At 46.6% G+C, this 22,911-nt stretch overlaps 1 protein-coding gene across 3 annotated transcripts in view; it reads left to right on the top strand.

The window, feature by feature from the left end:
• Positions 1-22,911, top strand: part of LOC147690365 (cytochrome P450 2F2-like) — a 533,126-nt gene that overhangs the window by 103,384 nt on the left and 406,831 nt on the right. The window contains exon 1 of one of the 3 annotated variants that reach the window (XM_086938003.1): positions 19,015-19,051. The exons of the other annotated variants lie outside the window; for them this stretch is intronic. Coding sequence (XP_086794129.1) covers positions 19,030-19,051 — 22 coding nt within the window. The 5' untranslated portion in view covers positions 19,015-19,029. Of the gene's footprint in view, positions 1-19,014; positions 19,052-22,911 lie in introns of those variants that run through there. 3 annotated transcript variants of the gene reach the window in all.

Here is a 22,911-nt window from a genome sequence, read left to right as displayed (position 1 = left end):
AGTAGCAAGTCTTTTATATGCCGATGACCTTGTGATAATTGACCAAACTGAACTTAATAATAATACTGAGATTTATTAAGCGAGACAGCTACCCCCAACACAGGGGTGTCCCGCCGCTAGAAACACTAGGTGACAGTATGTCCAAGGAATAGTACGCATTTTCAAGCCTACATTGCCGCTGCCCTGAAAAGCCACGTCTTCAGGGTTTTTTTTTTCTTTTATTTTTCTTAAAACTTTATTGTGCAATGCAAAGATATTACAAATACGGGCCTACAACCACAGGGGCCGGCCGCTAGAGCATAGAGAGCAGTCATTGAACATCACAAAGCAGCGGCCGATACCCTAGAGGTCCGGTAAAATACAGGATACAATTCTCTGCAACACAGGATGGAGTCAGGATATAAGTATTTTCATTTTTTAGAAAAGAACAAAAAGAGAAACAAACAAATAAATCTGAAGGCGGAGAGCATTGTAGACAAAGTCGTGGTCCGACGGAGGGGACCCTCGATACAGGATAAATAACCAGGTAAGCGATGGAGATGGCCGGGGGGAGAAGTCAGTGGGGAAGTCAGAGAATCAGGAAAAAGAGTAGATTTTTCCAGGAATGTCGGATCAAAGAGATAGAGAAATGTCCGGATTTTCCTCAAACGGGGGTGTACAGATGTTCCCTCGATAAGCGTTCCATTGACCCCAGATTCTATTTCACACCCTAGGTTTGCCCCTAGCCAAGTACACAGTCTTCTCTCTAAACATACAACAGTCCATACTCTCCTTCCATACTGACACGGTGGGGGGCCGTTGGGAACCCCACAGCTGCGCAATATCCTTCTTTGCGACCATGTTCCCAAGGACCGCCCACCGGGCCTGAGCAACGTTGTAGTCATTCGGCTCCCACACATTCAACAAACATCTCTGAGCCTCAGGCAGCAGAGCGACCCCGGTGACACACTCCATTAAAGCATGCACACGAGTCCAATACGCAGCCACCTCCCGGCATTCCCAAATGATATGAAGGAAAGTAGCACTCAAACCACATCCGCGCTTGCATAACCCATCCGAGGAGAAGCCCATGGCACCAAACAAGGACCAGTAACATACACCTGATGAAGAATTTTAAGTTGGACGAGATGGAGACGGGCAGGAATGGCAACCTCTTTCGGGGAGGACAGTGCTGACTGCCAATCTTCGTCATCCAGCTCCAACCCGTCTCCAGTCCAGGCCTCCTTAAGACGCACAAGGAGATCTGCCCGAATGTTGATTAACTTCTTATATATTAACGAAATAGTACTATCGGGCAGGTGACCATCAAGCATACGGTCCTCAAGTGGGGAGGACTCGGGAACATTAGTGCCGGCAGCGAAGACCGACCTCTGGGCATGGCGAACCTGTGCTTACCTGAAAAACTCTCTATCACTCAACTCATACTCATTCTGAAGTACCTCAAAGGTCTTAACCGCGCCTTTCACCCAAAGGTCACCCACTCTGCTTATACCGATCATATCCCACTTCTCAAAACCTTTCGTTGTCAAGAGGCATCCCAATCTTTCCGACGCATAAAAAGGGGTCGCACGTGTCAATCGATCGTTCCATCCCATGGCCGCATTCGCATCCTTCCACACACGCACAGCAATCTTGGTGGGCCCAGTCAGATTCCTCCCCGCTGCCCGAGAGTAGAGTGCCCTGTTGTAGTCACCGCCCGGCAGCTGATGCTTGTCCATCTCGAAAGCCGGATTTGGGCTGGGCGCATACATTGCGTGATTGATTGCGGACAACTGGGAGGCCCAATAGTACCGCCTGATATCCGGGAGCGCCATGCCCCGTCATACCAGGGAAGAGTTAGCTTTGCAAGAGCAATTCGTGCGCGGCCGTCCCAAACGAGCCGCCTTTGCAAGCCTTCCACCTCCCAAAAGTAGCTCGCCGCAATGACATCGAACGAATTCTGGAGTGCGTATAAAAACCGAGGCAGAGACATTATTTTAAAAAGTGCGGCGCGGCCAAGCGGCGACAACGGCAATCTATGCCACCAATCCATGTCTAGTCTCAACCTTCGGAGAGGAGGAAGGAGATTATGTTCATAGCGTGCGGCCGGATCAAGCGATATAAAAATCCCAAAATATTTGAAGCCGGATTGAGAGATCTGAATGGGAAATCTACTTGGTAATGGGGGAAGGACGCCCGAGATGGCATATACACAAGATTTAGACCAATTTATAATCAAGCCTGAATTCTTGCCGAACGAGGTGAGAACATCAAACAAGACGTTAAGGGATTTACGAGGGGAGGTAAGGTACAAATGGATATCGTCGGCATACAACGAGACTCGATCCTCAAAATCGGGGGCCCACTGGATGCCCTTCATCGACGGCTCCCATCGGAGCCAGGCTGCAAGAGGCTCTAAAGCAAGAGCAAAGAGCAGGGGGGGCAGCGGGCACCCCAGTCTAGTACCCCTCCCGATGACAAAGGGCTTGGATAATCGACCGTTGACCACCACCTGCACCAACGGTTCCCTATATAAGAGCTTCACCCACCCGACAAATTCCGAACCAAAACCAAATTTCGTGAGGGCGGCCCAGAGATAAGGCCATTCTATCGTATCAAAGGCCATTGTGGCGTCCAAGGAAGCCAAGATGGCCGGCTCCGACAGAGACCATGTAGGCGCCGCAAATTGAGAGCAGTGTTCCGATGCGGGATAAAACCTGATTGATCCGGATGGATCAGGTCACAAATCACTGAAAGCAGACAATTGGCCAGAACCTTGGCAAGAACCTTAGGCTCAGCGTTCAACAGGGAGATGGGCCTGTACGATGCGCAGGGGTCCCGAGGCTTGCCCTCCTTGGGAATCACCACGATCGTTGCCAAACGCTGGTCACAAGGGAGAGTGCCTAGGTCACGTGACTCCATAAACATATCACGAAGATATGGTGCGACTTTATCAGGGCGCAGTTTGTACAGCTCAATAGGCAAGCCGTTCGGGCCCATAGCCTTGCCCGAATGGAGAGAACGAATTACGGTCGCAATCTCGTCTACGGACAACGGAGCCTCCATGCACTCTCGATCTTCCTCGGAAAGGCAGGGCAGCGCTATGTCACGCAGCAATAAATGGGAGTCGTCCTCATCTCTATCAGACACCGGGGAGTACACAGCACGAAAATAATCCGCAAAACACTCCACTATCTCACTCGGGTGAGTCACACTCACACCATCTAAAGTCTGAATCACAGGGACCACACGACTCGCTCTCTCCTTCTTGTCAAGCCATGCAATCAATTTACCCGCCTTATCCCCAACATTGTACAGTCTGCCCTGCTGCTCCCTCTACATCGTCTTGGCAGCATCAGTAACAAGGGATTTATAGTCGAGCTATTTCAGACCAAGGGCGTGGAGTCCGTCATGGGTAACACCGGACTCTAGGTCAGCCTCCAATTCCAATATTTCGGCCTCAAGACTCACCACCTCCTGATTCCTAGCTTTCTTAGTGTCAGCAATTAAGGATAGGGCCTGTCCACGAATAACAGTCTTAAAAGCTTCCCACAGTGACACAGAGGAGGAAACAGACCCCTCGTTCTCCAGGAAATAGTGGTCTAGGGACTTTATCAAACGGTTACGGGTCTTGGGATTACGCAAGTGCCAGGGGTTGATAGGGGCGACCCGCCCTCCAGCGTTCACCCCAGTGTCCATGCAGAGCCACAATGGAGAGTGATTCGAAATGCCCCGGGCCAGGTGTCTGATCTCCCTAACAGAAGAAGACTGGACAGCGGGCATAAGGATGTAATCAAGTCTGGAGAGACTCCCATGGGCCCCAGAGTGAAAGGTGTACTGACTCTGTGTCGGATGTATCAGCCTCCAGCAGTCTACCAGACCAAAGGTGTCCAAGAGCCCACTAAGCCATGACTGGGAATTAGGAAGATCCCTGGGGGGGTGACGATCCATAGTGCCAGAAAGTACCGAATTAAAATCCCCACCCATGAGGAGAATGCAATCAGGGAGCTCCAGCAGCACACGGCCAATATCTGAGAAGGTGGAGGTCTGGAGACCCGGGGAAACATATACAGTGAGCAGTGTTAGAGTCTTACCCTCCCACCTACCAGTGAGGGCGGCGTAACGCCCTCTGTCGTCGAGGATTACATCATCAATCTCCAAAGGGAGAAAAGACCGAACCAGAATACCCACCCCTCTAAAACCAGAGGTGAACCCAGAGTGTGCGACCAGATGATAACCCCACCTATTCATAGCATGACACATATTTCCCACCAAATGCGTCTCCTGCAAAAGTACCACATCCGGAGACAAGCGACGCAGATACTGCAGTACCACCCCCTGTTTTATGCGATCGCCCAATCCATTGACATTCCAAGATATTAACCTCAACCCACTACCCCCCATCCCAACAAGTGATGCATGAGTCACCCCACAAAGAGCAGAACATTCGAAGCTTGAAAAAAAACAATACGTCGCCTTGAGAAAGAAAAACAAACTCACAAACACCCCTTCCCACCCCCCAACCAACTCCCGTTACAACTCCCCCCTCCCTGCACCCCTGCAGCAGACTAAATAGCCACCCCAACATGCAGTGTGCCTGTCGCCCTAACATTTCCCAATCTACAAAAAGACCCCGGAGGAGGAAAGAGGCCTATCCCCCCGCCACTCTAGAGAGAACATCAGTGAAACACGTGCGTATGAAAAGTATAGAACCCAGGTGACCAGTGTCTAGTATTCGTTGAGCAGGGGCCGAGTCATCATTTTTGTGCAGGCTCACCACCCTCGGCACCACCAGGGTGCTCAGTGCGGTCGCTCCAGGCAGGCAGAGAATCCAGCCAGTCACTCACAGTCTCTGGCCGGTCAAAGAAAAATGTCCGCTCCTCATACTCCACACTAAGCCTGGTAGGGAAAAGCATTGCGTATTTCAGGCCTAAGTCTCGGAGACGTCGCTTTACACCCTGAAAGCCCATCCTTTGCCTCTGGACAAGCTGAGTAAAGTCCGGGTAAAAGTTGACTGTGGAGTTCTCGAATTTTACTGGGCCGCTAACCCTCGAAGCCTGCAGGATAGCATCACGGTCCCTGAAGTGAAAAAGCTTGGCGATGATAGACCTCGGAGGGGCGCCCGGTTTAGTCTTTCCACCCGGAACACGATGGGCACGCTCCACTGCAAAGAACTTGCTCAGTCCAGAAGGGGCAAGATGGTTCAGGACGAGATCCTCAACCAGGAGATCCATCGAGTGATCCTCGGGGTTTTACGGAACACCTATGACGCGGATGTTGTTGCGTCTTGCCCTGTTCTCAAAATCCTCCAGCCGATGACACATGAGATCATTAGCTGATTTCAAGTTACCAATTTCGATTTGAAGTTCAGACACATCGGCCGTGAGGCTAGACGTCTTCAAATCCATCGATGTCACCTTCTCGTTGGTTTTGGACAGGTCAGCTCTGATCAGGGTGACATCGATGGCAACCGTTTCGATTTTACGAGCAAGAGCCTCATAGTGTTGGCCGATGGTCTCCTTCATGTTGGTGATGGCGCCCATGATGTCATGAAGAGATGGATCAGTAGGGGCGGTTGAGTCTTCCTTGGGGTCTTCCGGGGTACGGCTAGCACCACCAGGGGATCCTTTAGATTGAGTGTACCGGTCCATAATGTTGGTTTGGACCGGTCCCCCGCGGAGGGGCGTCTTAGTCTTCCGTTTCTCGGCTTCGGTCCTGGCAGCCATGCTGGAAGATGCCCCCCGGAGGGGCCCGTGAAACCTAGTGAAAATGGCCGACTACAGGCAAGGCACCAACAGTCCACAAAAACAGGCTCGCGTGGCCGAGGCAAAGACACAGTTCGACCTGACTGCGTAGAGGATAGAGTCTCAGTCGAACTGAACCGAGGCTGGACAGATCTCCGACCGATCGGAACTGCCCCGCAGTCCGACAATGCCAGGACCCAAAAGTGAAACCGAAATTGAAGTAGGGCTACTGGGGGAGACCCCTCCGCCGTTGTTATTCAACTTCGTCCCGGCTTCACAAGCTGCCAAGACCCCGGCTTACCGCCAGGTGGGCCTCGAAAGTTCAAATCGACGTAGTTTCGGTTCCCAAAGTCTGAATCAAAATTGTAAAAGAGTTCTGACATCAGCCAAGGTTCCTCTTCAATAATCCGTCCACAAATTCAGGATGTTGTCAGGATGAATTGCAAAGAAGGGCGAGGGTCCGGGGAGCTCTGTGCTCACGCGGCCATCTCGGACGCTCGCGTAGCTCCTTCCAGGGTTTTTTTTAAAGCAGGATTCTGACTTGGCACTTCTTAAGGGAACTGGAAGAGCGTTCCACAGAGCGGCTGTTTTAACCGCGAAAGCTCTCCCCCTAGTCGGGATTTCTCAAAGCGTGGGGTCTGGAGCCAGTTGAAAGAATTTGAGTGCAACACCTGATTTTGCTTGTAGGGGCATAGTCTTTCCTTCAGGTACTATGGGCAGTTTCCGTTCAAAGCCCAATAGGCCATTGTCATGGCCTTGAATATGATTCTTTTCTCCACTGGGAGCCAGTGGAGTTTGTGTAAATGCGGAGAGACATGTTGTTGGAATGGGATACGGCAAACCAGTCTCGCAGCAGCATTTGGAATTATCTGAAGGCGATGGATTGCATATTTAGGGAGGCCGAGATACAACACATTGGTATAGTCTAGCCTAGATGTTACTATGGCATGTACTACTGTTTTGCGGCAATCTTCCGGTAGTAAATGCAGAACTTTCCAGAGATTTTTTAATTCACTGAAGCAAGTTGCAGATACCTGTTGTATTTGAGCTGAGAAAGTAAGATTTGCTTCCCATTTCACTCCTAAGTTACGAAAAGAGGTGACCGGGGATGGAGGAGCACCCATTTCTGATGGCCACCAAAGTGCAGACTCTGGCACCTTACCCTGCCCAAAAAACAGAACCTCCGTTTTTTCCACGTTTAACTTGAATTTATTAGAATTCATCCACATGGCTATATCGCGTAGGCATCCCTTAAAAATTTTAAAACTGTCCACCATCTGCTCTTTGAAGGAGAAAACCAGCTGTGTGTCGTCGGCATAGGAAATCGCTTTCACTCCCCAGTTGGCAATCAAAGAAAACAAAGGAGCTAGGTAGAGGTTAAAAAGTAGAGGACTCAGTGCTGAGCCCTGAGGCACCCCACACCAGAGCTGTTTTGGTTGGGATTCATATGGCATGGCGAGAGGGTGACTTTCTGAGTACGGCCGCTCAGATAGGAAGTCAGCCATGTGAGTACTTTACCCTCAAAGCCCACTTCTTTTAGGCGCTCAACCAAGATAGTGTGGTCAACAGTGTTGAATGCCGCAGACAGATCCAGGAGCACAAACAGTGCTGGTGCTCCTGAATCCTGAGACCACCTTATTGACTCTGCCACCTCCTGGAGTGCAGGCTCTGTACTAAATCCTGCTCGAAAGCCTGATTGAGTGTCATGCAGAGCCCCATTCTGCTCAATGAAGCTAGTCAATTGACGTTGGACCAATTTTTCCAACATTTTTCCTGGAGCAGGTGATAAGGAAATAGCTCGCAGGTTTTTAAAATCGCCCGGGTCTCCATTTTAGTTTTTTTTCAACGGGAGAAGTGTTGCATGCTTCCATTTATCTGGGAAGATGCCTGTTTCCAGAGAGGAGTTCCAGATGTGTAATAACCCATCCACCAATGAGGAAGATAACATCTTCCATAGTTTGGGAGGGCATGGGTCATCTGGGGCTCCTGAATGACATCTCTGAATTTCAATTAGGGCATCCTGGGGCCAAATTGGAGTAAACTCACTTAATCTTGGTGACTCCCCTATAAGTGGAGATTTATCCCCTTTTGCAGTGGCTTCTGGGGCCCGAAATGACTCATAGACCTTTACAATTTTATCATCAAAATAGTTCGCGATCTTATCGCACAGGGCTGGAAATGAAGTTACTTCTGTCTCCAATACCCTGGGCTTAAAAAAAAGATTAAACTACCTTAAAGACATCGCCACTAGACTTATTAGTATTTCAGGTACTTAATGCAATATAATTTCGTCTTGCTGTTTTTACCTCCTTATGAAACACTTTTAGAGCTTCTTTATAATTTGCCTTCATTCTCTCACAGTAACTCAGCCTCCATTGACGTTCCAGCTTTTTGCACCTACTTTTGCTCTCCCTGAGGGCATTGGAGAACCATGGGGCAGTAGGGGATAATCTAATTGATTTCACCACTCTACCCAGTGCTACTGACTCCACCGCTGTAGCAATCCAGTGGTGTCGCGAAATTGCATCAGCATCGGGATTAGCCGATAGGTGGGGGGATTGTCTTGCAAAATGGAGCTAAGAGCTGTTTCGGTAAAATGATTCCAATTTCTTTTAAGCCTGAGACGCGTTCCTTTTACTTGCCCTAGATTAGGTAGACTAATAGAACAAGCATTTACAATGCAATAGGTCTTGCAGCATTAAAGTTTGAGTTAATGGCATTGTGTATGACAATGCGTTGCATAACATTTTTAGCAAACTTTGAATTGGTGAGCAGTGAGAGTGTGTGCAAGAGTATGCTGTTGCTCACAGCTGGTATTATTCACACAGCTCCGATGATGCACCTCACGCACGGGGCTGACGCAGTTATTATTCACACAGCTCTAATGATGCACCTCAGGCACGGGCTCACAGCTGGTATTATTCACACAGCTCTGATTATGCACCTCACGCACGGGGCTGACGCAGTTAGTATTCACACAGCTCTGATGATGCTCCTCAGGCACGGGCTCACAGCTGTTATTATTCACACAGCTCTGATGATGCACCTGAGCAAGGGGCTGATGCAGTTATTATTCACACAGCTCTGATGATGCACCTCAGGCACGGGCTCACAGCTGTTATTATTCACACAGCTCTGATGATGCACCTCAGGCACGGGCTCGCAGCTAGTATTATTCACACAGCTCTGATGATGCATCTCACGCAGGGGCTTACACAGTTATTATTCACACAGCTCTGATAATGCACCTCAGGCACGGCCTTCAGTTGTCAAATTTGAAGGTAAATGAACTACTGTGTAGAATTCGGAGGTCTCAATCGAGAAATCTTCCCCACCGTAAAAGCTATGAAGACATGGAATTTCAAAATGCAGTTGTTAAAATGAGTTAAAACATTAGAACGCGGTTCGATGGAGGAAATTTCTAAACGAGGAAAGGTGTTGAATAATTCAGAAAAACAGAAAAAAAAGTAGAATACATTTTTAACCAGAACTTCAAGTTCTTTGCTGGTAAATGCTTCAGAAAATAATTCACTTTAATTTAATGTATTTTATCAAATTTAATTTATGCGGAAAAAGAATTGCGTTAGTACGATGCAGATGGCCAAGCCACCTACCGTCATCCGTTTCCACTGGTCTCTGGTCATCTACAACCTACTTTTCGACTACAAACCATAGAAGATTTCCCCCCAGCTGCCACCCACTCACTGCCCCTTCCTTCATTCCCCGATGAATGTTAACTACACAACAAGCACTGCACCAATCAACCACCTGACCCAACTCCCCTAACCTGTATCTCTGACATCAACATACCTGCCATCTCACACCGCGACACACACCTGGTTACATTAACCACCATGTCTTGAGCCTGCAGTGGCCACCTGTCATATACTTACAGGATCCCTCCGCAAGTTCAGTTTCATGTCCGGCGTCCATAGCTAATCTTCAAATGGACGTTATTGGTCCATAATTTTTAACACTTCCAAGTCGCATAATAACCAATAATACGGCTGAACATATACTGGGCGTCATCTACGAGTGGAAAGTACTGGTAACGTGTTAGTTAATCGTAAAATGGACGAAGCAGCTGCAAACTGGAGTGACATCTTCGTAATCACAAGCATGGAAGCGATTACAAATTAAAAATCATTTTGAGCGGGAATGCAAAACCAACAAAATGATTAACAAAGTTAAACATGCATTAAGTTACCGACGGGATCAACAAACGAAAGTGCAATACCTCGACCGTGAAAGAAAGGCACATCCAGGCTGCCGTCTTCCTTGTTTTTTATTTTTTTATTTATTTAATGTCATTTTATATAGCGCGAACTTTACCCGAAGGTGTCAGAGCTCTTTACATAAGAACCAGTTGCAAAACATAAGGACTAAGGATTACATGCGTTACATAAAAGATACAAACAGGAAAAATTGCAAATGTACAAGATGTAAAGACACACAAAGAAGAGACTGGTGATTAGAGTTATCTCTATATACCATATAGCACTTTCTGTATGTCAGATGTGGGTGCACATGTTATAGATGCATATGTGCAGTGTGACTTATGCTATCTATTAAACATGTGTGTTGAGTCAGTCCAGACGCCCCTCCACTCCCACAACAATTTTAATAATTTTCTTTATGATACTCTGTTCATCTGCATGTAAGGTTTATGGCCGTGGCATTTTCCATGCACATCAGTTAAAATCACACCGAGGCCTTCTGACCAACAGTAGAGGTGTTCACACTTATAAAGTAATTGTAGTGTGCACTCTTTGAGGTGTTAAGCAGTGTCGTTTTTATGTCGATTACATTCTACTCGTAAAAAGCCAAAATTTGGCCTTCACACTGCGGCACGTAGGCGCAGCTCTTCTGTGATTTATTTACAGGCCCTGGTGTTGCCAGGTCAATGCGTTCCCATCTAGCGGGCCTGATCAGATTTAGGTTAGGGGCCCATTCCCCCTAATGCAACCTGTACAGAGCAGCCTGGCTTGTAAACCTCCCTGATCCTCAGCTTGCCGCTTACCTCCGGCGACTCCATTCACCGATGATTTTTCCTCCTTCACAATTTCATAGCAAGTGAAGTGGTGGACATGGGCAGTGATAACAAGCATGCTGCCTTCCGTGAAGCCGGCCAGGAAGAGAGCAGTCATCGGCGCGCGGTGGAGATGCTGGCGCCGTGAGCGTGCGCGTGACCAAATCCGCACGTGCCCAGCTCTTGTCGCTCCCTCTCCCATTCAGAATGCTGGGTGAGTGCCCAGCTCTTGTCTCCCTTTGTCGGCTGAAACGATTGCTATAGTTATCAGCCGAGAACGCGCTTCGCGCGTCTCTAAGCCGAGACCTAAAAAGGGACCAGATAAAGATCTGACGTTGTCAGAGGAACGGAGGTCTCCATATCAATAGTGGTACAGTTGGAGAAGACTAAGTCCAGGGTATTCCCCGCTACATGTGTGGGATGGGAAACCCATTGTTTGAGATTAGCCCCAGCTAATGATGTAATTAGCTGCATTGCCTGCTGGCAACTCAAGTCGTTTACATGCAAGTTAAAATCTCCCAGGGCCCGAAAATTAGTATACATTATTGATTTTTGGACAATTAAATTACACATCGTGAGAAGAGCAGGCACTGCACAGTCAAGTGGTCTGTAAATAAGAATCCCCTCAAGCGCAGACGTGGGGGTCGGTTGCAAACAAAAATTTAAACCTTCAATGCCCTGAGCAACGAAAGGAGCCGAAGACACCAACTCCCATGTGTTTCTAACAATAATAGCCACCCCGCCTCCCCTTTTACCTTGGAACTTGGGCTCCAAAGGAAATTAAATGCTTATAAAGAATACTGTGATGCAAAGTTTTTAGTTGTAAATATGGATAAAACAAAGATTTTATGTTTTGGTAAGAAAGATAAAAATTCTAGCTGGTATTTAGGACAAACAAAATTGGAAATACTAAAAGAATATAAATACCTAGGTCTTTGGTACGACAGCTCCCTAAAATGGTGTACTCACCTAGAAGCTCAAAAAACAAAAGCTTTTTTTTCCATCTGTGGGTTGAAAAAATTCAACAAAGACTATGGGACATGTCGCATGAACCTTTGTTAAAAGCTTATGAAGCAATGATCCCACCCCAAGTATTGTATGGGGCAGAAGTCCTCCTTCTAAGTGGTAAAGGAGGGAGGGTAAGGCCCTAAAAATGCTACTGTCCCTTCCAATCTCAGAAATGATCCTGGCAATTAGGATGGAGTTAGGAATAATAGCATGGAACAGCCAGGTCTAAATGTCTCTTGTAAGATTCTGGAAACGCCAGAACCCTGGGGGAGTGCAGAAAGTCTCACACTGGTGTAGCGAGGAGATCCGGCACAGTAGCTTAAAATGGGCAAAGGAAGCGAGAAGGAAAATCCAGGTAATAACAGTGAGTTTAAATGTGAGCTCAACACAGCACCCCCTGGATGTAGAATTTACAAAGGCGTCACTTAGGTACCAAGGCATGGAGCAGTCAAGGAACAATGACCTAGAATATCTGAGGAAGAAAAAATCAGCCCATTGTATAATAAACTCCTGGGTAAATGATGCATGGTATCCATACCTAGTAACCTTACCAAACTATGGGCTTCGGTGCGAAATCCTAAGGATATGGATTGGTATTAACCCGTGGTTAATGGATGGGAAAATAAAGGCAGAAATGTTACACCCAGATGGAACATGCAAATGTGGCCTTGGAACCAAATCTGAAACCCAGCATATTTTGCAAGATTGCCTTGCAGTTTTAGAATTTAGAAAATTATTTTTACGCCCAGTATTTTTAAAATAGGGAATAAGGTCACGAGCCCAAGCCATTGTGTTACTGACAGAAATGATAAATCTTGACATTGCATTTGCACTAGGAAGCTTCATGAAAGGCTTAAATCGTTTTGTATGGGACAAATTTAAGCAAGGCTAGAAATGTTTCTGTTCCTAAAATCCCATATCCTGAGTATATAAATATTGAAGCTTATGGAACAGTCATAGATCCAATGGTTTTAATTAACTGCTGCTAAAAAGGACAACAAATTCCCTTTTAACAAGAGTTGAACGATACCGCTGATTAAATATTTTTATGCTATTTTAATTATTTAACTGTATATAGAATACTTAAATGTTGATGTCGCCAGGGGAGAAGGTGGTTACCAGTCTCTTTTTATAAAGTATTAAGCTAAATTAACTCTGAAGAATTAGTTGGTTTCTTGGTGATCTTTTTATGTATGGTTTTATTGTGTGTATGAGATTTCTTTGTGTTTAAAGACAATGGTCTAAATAAACAGAAATAAAAATACAAAAAAATACACTTACTTTCTAGTTTCTGGCAGTTGCATTTGGTGGATTTCGGCTATGCGGTGAACCAGATGGCTCTTCTGGCAGTTCCTTTGGATTTGGCTGGCTTGGTTGGGGCAATTTTGTTGGCTCCTTCTGTGATCCACTGGGACAAGTTCTTCGCAGCCTGTTGTAGTTTGGATGTTGTTTCTGGGAGAAGGGAGTTGAGAGTGTTATTCCACTGGTCTTCTGATATCTTTTTCCAGTTTCTGAGCAAGGAGCTGGGTGGCATTGTAGGCCCTGAGATAGTGAAGTGGACGCTCTAGTGGTCGGTCCAGGTGAGGTGTAAAACATGGTTGTACTTGACTCTGTAGCTGGATGTGAAAATGGGGTCACATATTTGTCCTGCGATGTGCGTAGGGTTGCTGATGGGTTGCTTGAGGTCGATGTCCCTCATGCTTTCCAAGAGATAGTTGTGTTGGTGTAGCTAGGGTTGTTGAGGTAGTTAAGATCCCCTAGGAAGGTGTAGTGCTCAGACTCAATGGCAATCAGAGCAATGAGATCAGGGATGGGGTTGCAGATGCTCTGCCATGATCCTGGTGGTGTTTCGGCTTGGGTGCTTCTGATGGTTCTTTTTCCTTCTCTGTGGAGTTGGAAGTTGAGGTGCTCCATTATCTGGGTCAAGTTATCTGAGGAGGTTGTGAAGTGGATGGTGTCCTTGTAGATGATGGCAATTCTACTTCGGAGTTTGTTAGTTTGGTCCTGGTGTGTTATCTTGTAGCCTTCGGGGGGTGGTGATGACGATGTCCAGCCCGGAAGCAGGGTTCAGCCAGGTTTCTGCGAGGAAAATGACATCTCCAGTGACAAATGAGATTATGTCCCAGAACTACATGGCTTGTTTGCTGAGCGATCGTACATTGAGCAGAATGCACTGTAGTTTTGCTGTGGCTGTCTCGGTTGGCATAGGTGGACGCAGTCGTGTTTGTGGTGTCTCCGACATTGTTGATTTCCTCAGTGTTGCAGGTGAAGCAACAGTACTTTGGTGATGATTGGAGATGTGCACCAGCAGTTGTTGTTGTCGATATGCCCGGGATTAAGGGCTTGGAAGTCTGTAGCAGTGTAGTAGTGTACGGTGGGGGCAGTCCAGGTGTGGACACTCACAGATGGGTTTGCCTTTGGTGCACCTATATTGCACCAGTGAGGCACTCACTGCGTGCCCCACTTAAGTCGGCCCTGGGAGGGGCGCTGGGAGGCCGTGGGAAGGGCTTGCAGTGGGGAGTAGTTTTGAAAAATGTCAGGTAGAAACAAAACACAAGAGGGCAGACAGAAATTAAAGCGCAGAATAAGGATACAGATGCAGACCAAGAGGCACAGCGAAAAGTCGGAAGAGGAAATACAGACAATAAAGATACAGATACAGACCAGGAGGCAGAAAAGGCAATAAAGGCAATAAAGATACAGATACAGAACAACTGACAGTAATAGGGCAGAAAAGATAAAAGAAAAGCTCACAGATTTAGGGCACAAGATAGAGGCAATCTGGCAGAGCAGCAGCGGAAGCAGCTTGTACTAGGGAAACTTTGTTATTTTGGGAGCTGCTGGGCCTCCCCATTATAACAACCATTGGCAAAAAGCAAAAATATTTTTTGGTCTAAAAAAATTGACATTGCTGCAGTAGTACCTGGCAATGAACAAAACTACTTTGTGTGCTGATATGTTCCATGTGAAAGAGCAGAATACTGTCTCTCACAGAGAAGCCAGACGATAGATAAATAGAGAGAGAGAGAGAGAGAAATAGAATTTTAATAAAAACAATAGGTTTAGTGAATGCCTGACCTACTTAGGGCCCAAGTTTTAAAGAAAGTCACAAAAGGGCACTCATGATATATGTCCTTGTAGTAGTGCAGCCTTCATGTAGGCCAGGAAATCATACTTCTAAAAAATATTTGTGAATTGCATTTTAGCATAAGTTCATTTTCCCTCAAACCACTTTTTTCCCTACCCTGCAAGAAGTTTTCTTCTGTCCTTGTCTAGTAAATTTCAAACCTTTCTCGTTATGGGAAAAGATTAGAGAAGAGCTGGCGAAAAACCCTAAAATATGGAAGTTACTAGGTTTGCACAGACTCAAAAGGGCTTTCTAACCTTGGAACTATTGTTTACCGCTCCCTCCAGCTGGCTTTTTGTATATCTGCAGAAAGGTGGCAATATAAGGGAATTGCCAGTGTTCCACACCCACTATAGTATGAACCCCTGGCATAATCAGAGAGGCTATTATCAGAGCTCCTATGTAAAAAAGATTGAAGGAACAGAGTTTGCCACCAGGCAGGTGGTGAACTCTAAATATAGCATGCTGTATTTTATCAGGACAGTGGAGGATATGCTTCTACTACCCTGGCAATACAGAGTATAGACTACCACACTCTAAATAGGTGCATGTATCCAAAACCTTTCCTAATAAATAACGCATACAAATCCAGTGCTTCAAAAGCATGGGAAATATCATTGACTACCACTTCCAGTGGTGTCTTCTTCTACAGCTAGATGCACACTGTGAAATCTTACTTTGTAGAGCTGTTAGAAATGGGGGTCTCCGGTTGGCAATTGTTTGCACCATGTCCAAGTAGGGACCCTTCCTTCTAGTCAGGATAAGGGACTTACACTCCTAAAATAAGTGAATTAAACAAAAATGTGTCCGGGCCTTTTGCACAAACTTTTTTACTATTCCCCCCACTGTCAAATGGAAGAAGTCTCTAATTTGGTGCTCCAAGGAAGAGGGCTGCCACTATTGCCCACACATACGGACTGGAAATATCCAGTCCTAAACAGTCAACAAGTTACCCTGAGCACCAGAAATTCTGCAATGAAAGTATAGCCAGTTCTTCTTGTATTCAATTTGGTTTATTTTCAACAGGACTTCTTCAGAAACCACAGTCTCTCGTATTCAGAAACCACAAAGTGTTCTTCATATAGTCACAGCCAACACGTGTTTCATCAGAGTTGATGTGTATACATCACATGGGTGATAAGTAAACAAACAACATGAGTATAAGCTCCTATTGGAATATCTGATAAGACTCCATCACCAGAGCACCCTGGTGCGTGGTTCTCTTTAGTCAATTTTCCAAATTGTGAAAATCTTTAGCCACATGTCATAAATATATATATGAAAGAGGGAATTTATAAGTTCAAAACAGAAACCAAGAGGCATCTGGAACCAAAGGTATACTTCAATTAATCCTAGAAGTCTATTCACAATCTATGTGTATTTCAAAAATATATAGCATGCAAAACAGATTAAACATGAAATGCATGATAAACATAATCACCAATATAACCCAGTGAATAATTAAGACACTCAGTTCCATTGCTGATAACTGGGCTCACCTTTCAGAAAATTCACAAGGGTCCAAGCGTCAAAGTATTATCTTCTAAACAGTAAAGGAAGAGAAAAATATATACATGTATAGACATGCTATGACACTAATCAGAGTAACAAACTATACCTCTTGTATAGATGTCTTGCATCTTACCCCAGTTCCTCTCAGTCTTCTCATCCAAAACAGTAGGAATCTGCATGTGTGCTATTTCACCTGTAAACATTATGTGTACATTAGAGCGATACAAAAGCTCTGGCTTGCCCAGACCATACTTTTCTCTCCACCATCCAAAGCTATATTAAGTTATGCACAACAAAAGAGACTGCGGGCATCTCCATCGGTTGCTATAACCACGCAGTGCCATTATCTACATTAAAACATCAGACCAATCCTCTAGGTGCATGTATTTATTTATTTAGTTTTTTTTATTTATTTGAATTTTATATAGCTCTGGCTAGACCCGTAGGTGTCAGAGCGCTTTACATGAGGATCGTTACGTTACAGATTACAAATTACATACATCACCAGAGCATAGCAGAACATGGGCAGAAAATCAATGTAACAGTAATTAGATGAAGGGAGGGGGAAACAGTAGTTAATGGCGGAGAGATGGGAAGAACTGTGCCCAATGTGGATGGGTAGGTGATTGCCAAGGTGGTGAGCCAGGGCGGATCTCCTCTATAGCTGTCTCCTCTATAGCTGTCTAGTATATCTGTCTCTATAGCGGTCTAGCAGCACCACCGGGAATCAGCCATGGTCCTCAGGTCTCAGCAGTCAGGGAAAAGAAACAGTTTTTCATGGTTACAATAGGTACGGTTGCAAAGTCCAATACAGAAGAAACAAATCCCCAGGAGAGGAAAGAGGGAAGGGGGGGACAGGGGGTTGGGATGTGGATAAGATCTGATAGATCAGCAGTGGGAGTAAAAAATCTTGTGGGGGCCCAAGAGGTTAGAGTAAACAGGCCCTACGCTTAGATAGGGTCTCATAGTCATTAAGTTCAGAGTCAAGTTGGGTCACTGCGTTAGGTCAACTCAGCAATGTGGGGGTACCGTGCCTTATCGTGTTCCATGTCTCCCTCAGCAGATCCTGTACTTCAGATCAAACCATCATTACGATGGGTAGAGGTTAAGCAGCCTTCTGTACTATCTGTGACAGAAGTGCAGGGTTGCTGGGTGTACAGTCACCTATGATGTGGAATGTGAAGCTGCCATCAAGCAGGCACCATCTTATATGCTCGGAGAACAGATTCAGTAATGATGATTGTAATTGTACCCAGAGAACACATGGGCAGCTGGCAAGCAGTGAGTTGCGGATTAGGTATGAGTGAGGCAAGGCGTTAACTCACATAGGCGTGGGTACAGATGAAAAACAATCTGGAGATGTGCGAGCGTTAGTCGCCATTTTAGGGTAAGGCAAAGTTAGGGGATCAACTTTCCCATGGTTGAAATTAGGTTATTGAAGATAGGAAATAAAAAGGGTACCTTGAGTAAAGGTTGGCCTTAGAGTCATTGAGAGGCCTTCTTTTAGTGGAGCAGCCACTTGGGAGGGAAACTGGAGCTCAGTCAGGCTGCAAGCACCGCAGTCAGTCAAAACCGGGAATTCGCCATCCACCGGCGCTCAACGAGGAAGCATCGGTGGAAATGAAAGTAGAAATCAACACTGCTACTGGCGTGTCTCAAAAGCGGATCTTAAAGGCGGATAGAGCGGATGTAGCAGTATGATCTGGGGGGTCCGCAGTAGATGAAGCATAAGGTCGATTCCTGATGGTGGGTGTTGGGCAGATCTGGAAGGCGTTGCGGGGCATTCCAGGAACGGTCCGCAGTGAGTAAAACAAGAGGTCGAGTCCTGGAGAGGGGAGGCAGTCAGAGGGGGCGAGCCGCTAGCTCACATTCCCACAGCAGACAAGCATCTTTGCAGAGCCAGCGGCCATGATGGCAAAGGCTCGATAGGCGCTCCCTCCGGAAACTCCAAGGTTGTGCAGCAGGCCACCCGGATCATTCCAGGAGGAAAGGAAGGCACCGGAGTCCGGGCATGAGATCCACTGTAGGTTAGGAGGCAGAAGGGGGAGGGAGACCCGGGACAAGTGCCAGAGTCAGTTCCCAGTCGGAGGAGCTCCCGGCCGGAGCTCTTCACCCGGCGGCCATCTTGGGCAAGGTGCATTATACATCAAAACCAAGTAATCCCTGACATTACTCACTAATACCCTTCTAAAATCTCAATTTTCTCTTGCTCAGGTACATGGTGACAGTTGTGCCTATGTGTTGTTGTGAGAATGAGTAACTGGACATTTTGGAAGCGCTTTAGTGAGTAACGCCAGTGTGCTGTTGCGAGAATGAGAAAATTGATATTTTAGAAAGGTCTTAGTGAGTAACGTTAGGGGTTATTTGATTTTGATGTATAATGCACATAGAGGATTGGTCTGTTTTACTGTAGATAATGGAACTGCATGGTGATAGCAACAGATGGAGATGCCCGCAGTCTCTTTGTTGTGTATATTTTAATATAGCTTTGGATAGTAGAGTGAATAGTATGGTCTGGGAAGCCAGAGCTCTTGTATCGCTCTAATGTACACATACTGTTTGCAGGTGAAATAGCAGACATTCGGATTCCTACTGTGTTGGATGAGAAGACAGAGAGGATCTAGGGTAAGATGCAAAACATCTATACAAAAGGTATAGTTTGTTACTCTGATCAGTGTCATAGCAGGTCAATACATGTATATATTTTTCTCTTCCTTTACTGTTTAGAAGATAATACTTTGACGCTTGGACCTTTGTGCGTTTTCTGAAAGATGAGCCTGGTTATCAACAATAGAACTGAGTGTCTTATTTATTCACTGGGTTATATAGGTGATTATGTTTATCATGCATTTCACGTTTAATCTGTTTTGCACTCTATATATTTTCGAAATACACATAGATTGTGAATAGACTTCTAGGATTAATTAAAAAATACCTTCCATTTCAGAAGCTTCTTGGTTTCTGTTTTGTACTTATAATTTCCCTCTTTCATATTTTTTTTATGACGTGGCTAAAGATTTTCACAATTTTAAAAATTGACTAAAGATAATGCTGCACCAGGGTACTCTGGTGACAGAATCCTATAAGATATTCCAAAAGGAGCTTAGACTCATGTTGTTTGTTTACTTATAGCCCTGATGAAGTCAGTGATGTATACACATCACTTCTGATGAAACACGTGTTGGTTGTGTCTCTATGAAGAACACTTCAAAAATAACCCCTGCTCACACCCTTGGTAGCTTAGCACGAGCAGTCAGGCTTATCTTAGAGGCAGTGCATAAAGCATTTGCACATAACCAACAGAAATACAGTGTAAGCACTACAGTGTAAGCACTACAAAAAGACACCACACCAGTTTAGGAACATATCCAACACTTTTATGTACTTAAGACAAGACCAAAAACAAAAAAGATCCATAATACAGTACTTAGAAATCTTCAGCTGTCAAAATAACCTGGAAATAAAGTTCTTTGAAGTTGATAGCTCTATCCGGGGCTATCACGGCGTCGTAAGCAAATAAATCCAAACAGTTCTGGCTGAACGTGGTGTCGCAGGCCAGCTACGGTGTTGGAGAGACCCACAAAACAGTACCTTTATAAATGCAGGGTGTTGGCGCCTTCTCGTTGAGCTTCCGAAAGCACGGAGTCCGCAGGCATCAGGGTCCGGAGGCTGGTGCAGCAGTCGTCAGGCCCTCATAGTCACACCAGTTGCAGATCGAACTCCTCATGGTTGAAGTCGCGCTGGTACCGGTGGGGGTTGGGTGCTGCGGTGTGAAGTACAGCGGTGCGGCCTGCGATACCCTTTTTGTTGCAATGTGAGCAGTGGTTTCAATCGAGGAGTCAGATGGCATTGTTGGTGAGCCCAGGGTCAGTGTGCGAAATGATGCAGTGCTCATTGTGGTGCTGGCAGGTCTTGCTGCAGGCAGCGGCATCGTCATTGCGAAAGTGCTGTCGTCGGCTGATGAACTGGAGTCGATGGTGTCGGCCTCGGTAGGCCAAGGCTGTGGTGTGGGATGAGGGCGGTACATCGTGTAACTTTATGTGCGGTGCTCTCGAACCACGTTGCAATCTGGGATACCAAGGCGGCCTCGTGAACAAGGCAGCATGGAGTGCGGTGTCCACAGGTTGTGGTGCGAGTCGGTAGTGTTGTCGTAGACGGCATTGGATTGCTTTTACTCCTGTTGCAGCACAAAATACACAGTCCCCGGTGCTGAGGGCAGAACAACTTGGTCTTTGCTGTTCCGGAGACTTCTTGAACAGGGTGCAAGCTCTACCTTAAGCCCTTGGAGATACTCAAATAAAGAAGTTGTAGAAAGTTCAATCCAGTTCTTTCACTGCCCAAGACAGAAGCAGCCACTGCAGGCCAACACAGCTAAGCACTCAGCAAAGTGGTAGTTCTTCCTTACAGCTTCTCCAGCTCTTCTTGGTCCAAAAGTGTTCTAAAGTTCAGAAGTTTGGACTCCACTTTCTATAGCCCATAATCCTTTGTCCTTTCAGGTAGAGAGTGTCTGTGCCCAGCCAGAACCAGTTCTGTCCTCTCTGGTGTAGCTTCCTGGCAGGAGGTAGAGATGGCATTGTCATCCATGCCCATTCAGGTGAAATGAAATCTCCACCCCCTTCTCTAAATGCAGACCAGGTTTATTCAGCACTTTTCTGACCCACCTAGACTCTCTGTAGCCACTGCTCCTCCCCAGCCCCTGTCATTCCAAAACCAGACAGTCAATCCACAAACCCAACAGAGGCCAACTGAATGTCTGAGCAAAAAAATACTTACTTTCTAAAAGTGGTATTTTCAAACACAGAATGTAAAAATCACCATTACTAAGATGCATCTTTAGATTCTAAGTTCAGGAATACTAAACTGTATTTCTCTACCTTGTTCCCAGGGCCAGTTATGTTTATAAGATGTTATAAACAAACTCCCCATTCTGTCCTACGGGAACAGGTTGCCTTGCAATAGTGAAAAATGAAATTGGCAGTAATTCACTATCAGGACATGCCCCACATACCAGGGCATGTCCTACATTTCACATACACTTCACCTTGCCCACAGGGGTACCTTGGGCCTACCTTAGGGGTGACTAATATGTAAGAAAAAGGCTGGTTAAGGCCTGGCAAGGTTACACTTGCCAAGTCGACATGGCAGTCCCAGACTGCACATAGGCTCTGCAATGGCAGGCCAGAGTTACATTTACAAACTGTTTATGTGGGTGGCACAATCCAGTGTTGCAACCCACTAACGGCATTTGATTTACAGGCCCTGGCACACTCAGTGCACTTTACTAGGGACTGACTCATAAATCAAATATGCCAATTATGGAAACATCAACCCATAACACAATTTACACAGAGAGCATATGCACATTAGCACTGATCAGCAGTGGTAAAATGCCCAGAGTCCTAAAACCAGCAACAGCAGGTCAGGAAAAAATAGGAGGAATAAGCAAAAAGTTTGGAATAACCTTGCAAAAAGGGCCATTTCCAACAAAACCCCCTTCCAGCCAAAAGGCAAGGTAGACCAATCAATACCTGAATGGGATTCCCTGCTTGGGGCGATAGAACATGGAACCTGGCTTGCAACAGCAGGGGTCTATTCCCATTCTATGCCTGCCTGAACACAGTTGAATCCGTCTATCCATACTCTCAGGGCCCTCTAAGCTGACCCATGGGGAACTCTTCTACTCGCCTGTGGACCCCATTGGTGCAGCGCCTAAACTTACTTTGCTCACAGATGTGTCCCAACAGGTAACTAGGACTGACATGGCCAACACAGTGGTGTGGCCCAGTCCATCCCCAGGGAGTGACTCCTGTCCCCCTCCCAGGGGCAACTCTGACCACCAGGACAGCAAGCCACAGGGGTCACTGACAGCTGTCAGTGATGAGAGCCAGGCCTTATGCCTTTCAAGCCGGTTTCACCTCTGTGGCATCAGAGAGTGGGGTGCATTAGCCCCAGGTGCCTGGCACCCTTCCTCCACTCCTTCTGGCCAAGCCAGGTATGAAATCCTGACACTGGACCACCAGCCCAGGGTCTGTAACCTGCGGCTGGACAGGAGACCCTGGTGGGCTCTCCCACACCCTGTCCTCTTCCCCGGGCCTCTGCATCCACCCCACCGGGAGCAGTCCCGCTTGACTCCAGAATTGTCAGGGCACCTGTGGCAGGTGTTCTGCACAATTCTCCCACCAGTTCTGGGGTGCTACCCTACAACTGGTCCACCAGCCCAAGGTCCGTACCCTGAGGCTTGACACAGAACTGGAATGGTCTCTCAAACACCCGGTCCTCCACCCAGGAGCTCTGTACCTTCCCACATGGAGCAGTATCCCGATCCAGAACTGTCAGGGCACCTGTGGCAGGTGTTCCGCACAATGTTCCCACCAATTCAGGGTTACTAGCCTGCAACTGGTACACCAGTCCTGGGTCTGTACCCTGAGGCTGAACAAGGGACTGGGGTGGACTCCCCCACACCAGTCCTCCTCCCTGGGGCTCTGTACCCTCCCACCTGGAGAGGCAACCCC

This window comes from Lissotriton vulgaris, chromosome 9 (genome assembly GCF_964263255.1).
Source record: "Lissotriton vulgaris chromosome 9, aLisVul1.2, whole genome shotgun sequence".
In the NCBI taxonomy this organism is placed as follows: domain Eukaryota; kingdom Metazoa; phylum Chordata; class Amphibia; order Caudata; family Salamandridae; genus Lissotriton; species Lissotriton vulgaris.
The sequence above is the reverse complement of the archived record's forward strand: the minus strand, read 5'-3'. Positions and strand labels throughout refer to the sequence as shown.